Below are 10,868 nucleotides of genomic sequence, written 5' to 3'. Positions count from 1 at the left end.
GAACTTACAACTCTAATCAAAGGCACTGGGAAAAAAAATAAACGATCTCTCATAGATTTGTTGAAAGCTTCAATCAAAATGTTATTAATTATTTTTCATTATTTTTATACATTCTTTATATATTTTTTGAATCAAAATGGGTCAAATATATGCTCTGCCTTTGTTAAACCTGTGCTTTTTAACTGATTTGTTAGGTTCCTTTTAAAGCCATAGATTTATTAATTATGATGTAGATAACAAAAAAATATATATAAGAAAATTTCAGTGGTGAGCTCTCCAATAATATCTTATTGAGCAACCCAATTCGCTGCATGTGTCAAATTTGTTTCTATTCAACGAGTTCTTTTAATGGGAAAAAAGACTACCCAATCTTTATTTTCTTTTTTTATTGAAGCTTGCTCAATTTCAAATTGTTTTTATTTGAGGTTTTATAATTAATTAGATTAAAAATTTAGATTTAATGACTCTGTAAATTATTATCTATCAATTGGTCTAATTTTATTTGCTAAAAATTAATTAAAATAATTAAATTGAGTAACGTATCAGCGAATTTAGTAAAATGATTAATATTTTTGGACGAATTAATTTCAAATAATCAAATTTTTTGAAAATTAAATACAAAAACTGAAGTTGAGAGATTCATTTCAAAATCTCATGTAGTTGCGGGTGCTCTTATACATGTTTAACTGTATAAGCTAAACTACACTTTTGGGTCCTCAAACTACAAAGTGCATGTTTGGCGATCAAACTCTCAAAATAGTTACGATTTTTCGCTTAAAATTTAACTAGCTAAATAATGATATGTTACTAATGTAACAAGAATATAGTATTTTAATTATTGCTACACGATTAAATTACTATAACATCACTGTTTCATCAGTAATAGGTCACATTAAGTCATCTAAATTGAACAGTAAAATTTAGTTATTATAATAATTTAAAAAAAGTTTAAGCTAGAAATTGTAAGGATGCAAAGTTTGGGAACTCATCAGTAATAGGTCGCAATAAGTCATCTAAATTGAAAAGTAAAACTTAGTTACAATAATAATTTAAAAGAGTTTAAATCAGAAACTGTAACAATGTAAAGTTTGAGAACTACGAGTGATGAGAAAGTATGATAGAAATTAAAAATGTTAACGAAGGAGGAGTTCATGAAAAGAGAAAAATAAAATCATAGAATACTAAATTGACAAACTTTAAATTAATTATAAAGTACTAAAGTAAAAAAGCAGAAAATCATAAAAATAACATTTAAAATTTATCGATCTGTTAAAGTACTGAACACGGGACTTTAAGTGTTGATACGTGCTTCTATAGTTTAAGGATCAAAAGTGCAATAATTATAGGGAAATTACTTATATATCTGAAAAGTTTCCCAAACTTTCTAATTTACACCCCTCTTGGAAGACTAATATTGAAATTATCCTTTTTATGTTCCATTTATTTTAAATATACCCCTAGAGTTGATATTTGTTAATGACTATTGTTATCTCTTATGAAATAACTATTTTTCCTTTTAAAATTATATTCCTTATTACCATCTACGATCTTTTCTTATTTTTTCTTTATAGTTTAGGGGCATACAAGTATTATTGCTTTTTTGATTTTTTGAATATACCTTTCTACCAATCTCCAATATTTCTTATTTTCTCTTAAGTTGAAGGAACCATAAGTGTCAATTTAATATTTTTTAGATTGTAGTTGATATTTATTTACATTAAGCTCAATCATTTAACTAAGGATGATAAACGTTAGAGTATTTGGCGAATAACGTGAAGACATATTTGAAGGTATATGGAAAGAAAAAGAAAAGAGTAAATAAAAATTTATCTTTAAATTTGAGGATTTTGTGCATATTATCACTAATGATATATATATAATTATATATATATATATTATAATATATATATTATATATATATCTATATATATATATATATGATATATATTATATATAAATTTATTAAATTGTTGATGGATTTTGTGACTTACTTAATAATATATATATAATATATATAGATATATATATATATATATATATATATATATATATATATATATATATTATATATAGTGAGGTACATATGCTATCGGAAGCGAACGGAGCCTTCTGTGCTTCCAGCTCGTTTTCGTTTGCACCTTTCGATCGTCGATCGCTCCATTAAACTTGTATTAAAGAGTTATTTTGAGATCCCTTAAAAGAAATATAAATTCTTGTTATTTTTCGATATCATTGACCTAGTGAATTCGAATGGCTCAAATCAAAAATATTAATGGCATGTAAGTGAGCGTCTGTTTGCAGTTTAACGGATTGTAAAATATCCAAATCACTGTTTAAATTTGATTAGAAAATTTTTAATATTAAACACAACGATTCAATAATCTTTGATTTATAAATTTAATGTCATATTATTTACATTATTTATTATTTCTAGGTAACTTCAAATACTACTATGATCTAAATTTAACGGAGCCCGATAGACGATCGAAGATCGCAAAATTCGAAACAAGGACTGGGAGCACTGGAAGGCTCTGTGCTTCGATCAGCATAGTAGGCCACACTATTTATATATAATATATATACATATATATATATATTAATATATATATAATAATATATATAGTAGGCTGGTATGCTCTGAAGCTAAACGGAGCCCTCGTGCTTCCAAGTTGTTTTTGAATGTTCGTGACTTTCGAATGACGAATCGGTCTCCATTAGAGTTGATCTCTGAGTATATGACATACTAGAAATAAATTTTCGATTTTTCTATATATTTGCCTATTGACGAAGGTCAAACATCCATAATTTTAACGGCCGAGTAAGCGCGTTGCGAAGATTAACGTGTAGAAATATCCAAATACATGAAATTTTGAGTAGAAATTTTTATACCGTATTTAAAACAGATCAATAAGTTTTGATCTAAATTTTATATCATTCATCATATTTTGTAGTTTTATTTTCAGCCTGTTTACAATAAGTATATAGCGGGGAATTACTTTATACTCTGAAAAGTTTCAACTTTGTAATTTACCCCTCTTGGACGACTATATTGAAATTTATCCTTTTTATGTTCCATTTATTTTAATTACCCTAAGTTGAATTTGTTTAATGACTTTGTTATCTCTATGAAATAATATTTTTCGCTTTTAACTTATATTTCCTTATACCGATCATCGATTTTTTATTTTTCTTAAGTTAGTGGGCTAAAGTTTATGCTTTTTGTTTCTTTTTGTATACCTTTCTACCATCACCTAATATTTATTAGTTTCCTTTAAGTTAGGACAAAAGTGTCATTTAATATTTTTTTATTGTGTTGATATTTAACTGACATTTTAACTACATTACCTTAACGATGTAACTGTTAGAGTATTTTGGAATAACTGAAGAACCGATATGAAAGGTATTTGGATAGAAGAAAAAAGATTGTAAATAAATATTTTTAAAATTTTGAGGGATTTTTGTGCAATTATCCATAGAATATATAGATATATAATATAATATATACTAGATCTATATATGATACTATATATATATATATGATATATAGTATATATATATATTATCTATATATTATAAATATTTTCTAAATTTGATGGATTTTTGTGCAATTTCATAATATATATTATTATACTATATATTTTATATATCATATAATATACTAATTATATATATCTATATAATAATATTAGTGGGGTCACTAATGCGTATGGAAGCACGCGACCTTTGTGCTTCCAGCTCGTGTTCGAGTGGTTGCGACTTATTCGAACGATCGATCGCGCTCCATTAACTTGATCTAGGTATTTGGCAGTACCTAGAAAATAATTTTGTTATTTTTCGATATCTTTGCTAGTGGATCGATTATGGGCTCAAATCAACAAATTTTAAGTTGGCTGTAGGAGCCGTTTGCAAGAATTTAACGCTGTGTAGATATCCAAATCACGTGAAATTTTTAGATAGAAATTCTGTTCTACGTATTATAAACAAGATAATATCGTGTGATTTAAAATTTTTCATGTCATTTATTACATTTTTTATTATTTTCTAGGGTACTTCAAATACTTCTAGATCAAATTTACGGAAGCGATCGACGATTCGAAGTCGCCAAATCGAACGAGCTGGAGCACGAGGCTCTGTGTTCCGATGCCATAGTAGCCACACTATATTATAATAATATTAATTAATATTATATATTATATATATATATTATCTATATTAATATAGTAGGCTGGTATGTTCTGCGAAGCACGGAGACCCTCTGTGCTTCAGTTGTTTGATGTTCGGACTTTCGAATCGACGATCGCGCTCCATTAGGTTGATCTGAGTATATGAAGTACTAGAATAAATTTTGCAGATTTTTCTATATTCAGTTTGCTAGGGGTGATCGAGGGGCTCAAAATCAATAATTATTAGACGCCGTAGTAAGCCGGTTGAAGTTTAACGGTGTAGAATATTCCAAATCACATGATTTGATAGAAAAGGGGCTTTAATACCGTATAAACAGATAATAAGTTTGTCATAAATGTTTTAATATCATATATCATATTTTGTAAGCATTTTATTTTTCAGCCCGTTAATTTTGAAGACCACTTCGATCACTAGACAGAATTGGATATCGAAAAATCGCAGAAATTTATTTTCTAAATATTCAGAATACTCTAGATCTTGTCAATGAGCGATCGTCGATTCAAAAGTCCGACATCGGAACAAAGTGGAGCACGGGCAGGCCTCCGTGTTCACAAAGCTCCTAGCCGCACCTATATAATATATATATTATTATATAATTATAATAACTTAGACTCTCAAAAGACACGAGATGGTGTTTGAGTTTTACCTTGGATGAAGAGATGTAGGGGTTGAGATTGATGGGCAGGTAAGTGGTGATAGGTGAAATAAGTATTTGATCCAAAGGATAATTAATAAGTAAAAAGTAGGATCCAAGGATAGAATTTAGAAGCACTAAGGCGGTTGGTAGCTTTAAAAGTCTTCTAACTCGAATATATATAATTATATACTATACAATATATAATATACTATTATTTATATATATATATATAGAGAGGGAGCGAGAGAGAGATGAGGGAGGGGGAGATGATGGAGGATGAGGTGGCTCCTTCTATCATGTCAGCTTTGTCTAGTGCGTGTAAGCATGCGGCTAGAACAAAACTGGTGTTAGTTCTCGCGATTTCCGTCCTACAAAAACTACTCGAGCCGAGAAACATGGAGAACATTCTCAGCTTAAAATACTGGATCCGAGACGGATTGCGGTCACTCGGGCACGTACATGCTGGTGGCCTGAGATCCATCAACATCAGAAAGAAGGATTCAGATTAGATGAATCTATCCGTGTGAGTCCCATAAAAGCTGTATTACCCGAGACGCAAGAATCTTGCGGTGAGTGAATATACCTATCAGAGAGAGAGAGAGAGCTAGGCTACTATATTTCGTAGCATGGAGCGCTTCGTTGCTACAAGTTTGCTTTCGATGATGGTGGCTTTCAAATCGAACGATCAGGCTCCGTTTAGACTATGATCTACATATTAAAAGTATTTAGAAACTAAGATTCGGTAATTTTGTCGAGATACCATTTACCTATCAACAAGTAGTCTAAAATTGTAATGGCTAAAATAAAATCTCATAAAAAATGATGATAGAAGATTTAATTCAAGTCATATATGATCTTACTATAAATAGTGAAAAGAGTTTTCTTAAATTTTTCATCGGATTTGGATATATTTTAACCCGTTAACTTTCAAACCACCACATCGGCATTCAATTCCCATTTTGAGATCTTTGATACTTGTCAAATGATATCGAAAAAATCTGAAATTTAGTTTGGTAAATACTTTTCATAGGGTGTAGATCAAGTCTAACGGAGCGATCGTCGATTTGAAGCCGATCATCGAAAACAACTTGGGTGCACGGCCAGCGGTTGACGTGCTATCGATAGTATAGTGCCGAACTTTATGTCTAGTATATAGTTATATTAATATATATATAGAGAGAGAGAGAGAGACTGAGGAGAGGACGAGAAGAGAGAGAGAGAGAGAGGGTTGGTATGGTGCTTGGATAAGCTCCAGACTTTGTGCTTGTAGATTTTTTACGTTAAATCTACGTTTTAATCATTTTTATCCGTTAGATGAGTACTATTCAACCAAACTAACCGCTCCAACCCTAGGTGTGCACATCATCCTACCGCACCATCCCTTAATCCAAGGGCTGAATTTACAACTACCAATAACTGGGGTACTTTTAAGTATAGCGAACTCATTTTCTATTATATATATATATATAATACTTTATATTAATTATTATTATTATCTAAATATATATATATCTTTTTAAGGTATTAATAGACCGCCATGCGGATAAGATAACTCAGTGGGGCACTTGAAATTAGATGGAATGCTCTCCAGGCTGGCACTCAGTCAAAACAAAAACCTCGGCATAGTCCATCGCTGGTTCCTCCATCCCTGAATAGTCCCTATCTGCCCCTACATCTCAACACAATTCTTAATTATATTATATATATATATATTATTTAATTAAATTAGTATTATTATTATTTAACGTACGTGTCGTTACTTTGTAGCGTAGGCCTCCTGTATTCCTCGCACGAATATTTAACAAATGAAAATTTATATTATTTATTATCATTGTTACCGTTACTATTTAACTTGCAGTTCGCTAGCCGTCTTGCGGTTATGGGGGCCGCGGGTTCATTCGTTGGTTCGTGATTTCATAATTGAGAGTGAGCCCCGCTCTTGAAACGGACGTCGTAGTCGCTAATGTACACACGTACGGAGGAGAGGGGGTGGGGGTGGGGGGACTTTGGGAGGATCGGTTTTTGGTTTGGGACGGTTCTGATTTAATGCCCGCTGGGATCGGACACACAAACGCAAACCTGTTTGGGGTCCCACAGGAACCCCGGTGACTCACGTCCGTTCAAAATACCTCTTTTTTTTTGTTTATAACCACCCCGTAATTTCACACATTTTTACTTTAATTTTCCTGTTGTTTAAAGTGTATTAGTTGCAGTGCCCATATGATTTCAAGATATGTCTAGTTTTTCGCCAGCTTTTCATCTTATGTTCCGTTAAATTTATGCCAAAAAAACTATTAGATTGTTCATCATTAGGTCAATCAATATTTTTTTAGTACCCTTTAATTTTTTAACGTTTGTTCTTAATTTAACGCAAAAAAATGGTGGTGATCCGATAATAAAATGATGTAAGAAATGAAATCAATAGCCATAAATTGATAATTTTGAATCACAAGGCACTAAATGTGAGAAGGTCGCTGAAACTATGGAGGTAGGTATTTAAAGGTTTTACTTTTTGTTTTGGCTAAATTATAGAAAATCCCTCTATAAATATCAGCTTTTAAAAATCTATATTTTACCTAGTTAAAACTTCAAATATAATTTCAGAAAAGTACGGTGTTAATAGAGAGGGCACAAAATAATCAAATTGTTCTTACCTCTTTTATAAGAAAAAAAATAAATTTTTAATATATTTGTGTCACTTTGAAGGGTTATTTTCGGTATAATTTATAAGAAATGGACAAAATAGTAATGGAACCCTGATAGAGGGAGGATAAATGCAACAATTTGAAATGTTGAGGAGATGAAAAATAAATTTTTTCAAGTGAGGAAGGTAAAGTAAAAAAATGGATATTTGTATAGAAATTTTTTGTGATGTAGCCTTTGTATTTTTGGTAAAAGAAGTGCAACACATATGTAAATTATGAATTATTTAAACTTTTGGTTTTATTGCTCAATCTTTCAGTTTGTTTGATTTGAATTAGTTAACAATACTTTATTTTTAAAATTTTAATATTTCGTTTTTTTTTACAGGTATAATCAGTAAATATCATTCAAACTCACAGCTACAAATTTATAAAAATAAATAATTAGCTTAAATTTTAAAATAGAAGTATCGTTGGCTGACACAAAGCAAACAAATTAAAAGTTTGGATAATAAAATTAAAATTTCGGTAAATTGGATAACTAGTTCAAACTAGTAGAAAGAAAGTTCGGATAAATTTTGTATATTTTGTATCTTTGTAAATTTAGACTATAAAAAGCATGAGGTGTTTTTTTTTTTTTTGAGAGATAGATAGGACGCTACCCGCTTCGTTTATTTCATTTAGAAATAAACTTAGCTGGAAATGTGAATCAACTAGAATTCGAACTTGGGTCTCCGATACCAACCACCATGTCCTTTGCCACTTGCTCTAGGGACGGTCGATAAAAAGCATAGGGTGTTAGATTTACAATTGTATTATTATAGACATAGAGACAGCATCCATATTTATATCTATACATGATTTTTCATGGCCAGATTCAACTTGAGCATACCACCTTATATGAGGGTGGTGGGACCCACTATAATATTTTGTTTTAAATTCTTTTCAAAAAAATCGAATTTGAGTCAAATCCCACAAGTAAACGGGTCAACGAACCACTGGGGAAAGATCGAGTTGCAGCCGTTGATGTCCTCATCGTTTCGAGCCCAATCAGGTGAGTAAACCAGTCCATCAATCACCAGCCCTTTTTCTTTAGCTGCAGTGATTGAGAGAACATGGGAGATCTATTGCACTATTTAAATTCAAAGTCCAGTTTTTATTTTGTAATTTGTACTCTGCACCACATCTTCCTATTTAATTAATACTGATTATTATCAGCTGCCATGTTTCTAGATAGTGAGATGATCAACCCAGTTCAACAGGCTATAATGAGAAAAGTTGTGTAATTTCAAGTAGTTAGATGTTATAAATTGTTCAAGAAGACGGAAGGAATCAAAATCATAATATACGATAATTTCTACTAGCTTGATGTTGACTACGAGATTACTCCTCACCAAATGCTTGGTTCTTCGAAAAATTTTTTTTTTTTTCTGAAGAACGAATTTTTGGCTGGATAATATGTTTGGTTAGTATCCTTGATCTTCCGACTAATAGATTTTTAAAACTTTTTCTCCCACTTTACAATTGAAAAATAATGTTTGTCATAAATTTTCTTTTTTGAAAAAATAATTTTTCAAAGTTTTCGGAAGAACCAAACACTCTTTTGAAGTGTTTAGTGCGCACATAAAATGAACGATAAAAACTTCTAATCACATAAAAATTAGAGGGCATGATCAATAATTCATCTTTATCATTCTAGATGATATGATAGGGCGATGGCTTTGATTAGCCCTACACGAGAAATGATTGCTCAGTTTATTATAAATATATACAGATTTATTTATTTATTTTTTATACCGGAAAGAATTAAGATTAGAGATTGGTTAGTTTCAACCGTGACAAAACCTAACAAGTAAGCTAATCCTTTGTGGAGATATTAATAAATGAGTATAATTTTGAAATTTGAAAAAGATACGTCACTATTATTATTATTATTATGAGGTTAGCTAGTATTCTAAATACTTAATTGGAGGCGGATCAACTAACGGTCCACAGAAAACATTGTGAACCGGGTCCATTCTTTCCTTAACTGCCGGGGCAACCGAACAGGCGATCACCACCGTCCATCGAAACGGACGGCCGGGATCGGTTCTATGATAGTCGGTGGTATCTAACGCTCCTAATCTGAAAATCGAACGTTGAGCTCCCACCGTCCAGAAACGGACGGCAGGGATTAAATGCGCTTTCTAGTTAGAGGGCGTTGTCGAAGGCGGGGGTGAGGATGAGATATTATATCGACGACACGGGGAGGTCGCATTTTTTTTATTAATTTTATATATATATATATATATATGTTAAATTAAATTACACGTTTTTGTCCTCAAATTATAAATAAAAATGATGATATTTTAGTCCCTAAAATTTAATGTTAATTTTTAAATTTTATAAATTCAATTAGTTAACTAAGTATTGCCGAATTACTGACATATTAATTATTAATAATATATATAAATATTTAGTTAACTTAATAATTAAATTATTATGAATAATAATTTTGAAAGTTTCAGTAAAATTATTATAATAATAATATGGTAAAGTTTGAAGATTATTAATAAATTATATAAGAAGAGATTATTGGGGGATCAAATTCAAACGTAGAATTTATTTATTTATCCGTTTAATGAGAAGGAGGGGGGGAGGGGAAAAAGGAAAGGAGGGAAAAGGAAACGCAACGAGCGGGCGACGCGTGTCGAGGTGCCAGCTGTATGCAAACAACCGCCTGCCTGGAAGAAGCGGGTCTGCGCGCCCCCCAACGCCCCCCCCTCCCCCCTTACTGCCGGTTAACTCTTACCGGCTGCTCCCGGTCACCCCCCTCCTCCCTCTCCCTCTCCCTCTTATATACTCCTCCTCGTCTTCCCAACTCCCCCCTACCCCAATCGATCTGCAGTCTCTCTCTCTCTCTCTCTCTCTTTCTACCACGACTCCAAAGTTGCTCTCTCTCCCTCTCACCCTTGATATATTATTTTTTTTTAGAGGCTATTATTGGTGTTGTGATTAAGATTGTTGTTGTTATTATGAGGAATAGTAGTGGTGGTAGTAGTAGTAGTAGTAGTAGTAGTAGTAAAGAGGGGGTGGGGGTGGGGGTGGTGATGGATCGGATAAAGGGGCCGTGGAGTCCGGAAGAGGACGAGGCGCTGCAGAGGCTGGTGCAGAAGCACGGGGCGAGGAACTGGTCGCTGATCAGCAAATCCATACCTGGGAGGTCGGGGAAGTCGTGCCGGCTGCGGTGGTGCAACCAGCTCTCGCCGCAGGTCGAGCACCGCCCCTTCACGCCCGACGAGGACGACGCCATCGTCCGCGCCCACCGCCGCTTCGGCAACAAGTGGGCCACCATCGCCCGCCTCCTCTCCGGCCGCACCGACAACGCCATCAAGAACCACTGGAACTCCACCCTCAAGCGCAAG

General features: G+C 32.6%; 1 protein-coding gene across 1 annotated transcript in view; it reads left to right on the top strand.

The window, feature by feature from the left end:
- Window positions 1-10,317: 10,317 nt before the first annotated feature.
- Window positions 10,318-10,868, top strand: part of LOC109704373 (transcription factor MYB44-like) — a 5,427-nt gene continuing 4,876 nt past the window's right edge. The window contains exon 1 of the mRNA XM_020225123.1: window positions 10,318-10,863. Within this exon, the coding sequence (XP_020080712.1) occupies window positions 10,479-10,863 (385 nt within the window). The 5' untranslated portion in view covers window positions 10,318-10,478. The remainder of the gene's footprint in view (window positions 10,864-10,868) is intronic.

This window comes from Ananas comosus, unplaced genomic scaffold (assembly GCF_001540865.1).
Source record: "Ananas comosus cultivar F153 unplaced genomic scaffold, ASM154086v1, whole genome shotgun sequence".
Taxonomy (NCBI): domain Eukaryota; kingdom Viridiplantae; phylum Streptophyta; class Magnoliopsida; order Poales; family Bromeliaceae; genus Ananas; species Ananas comosus.
Note: the sequence above shows the minus strand (reverse complement) of the source record. Positions and strands in the feature narration are given on the sequence as shown.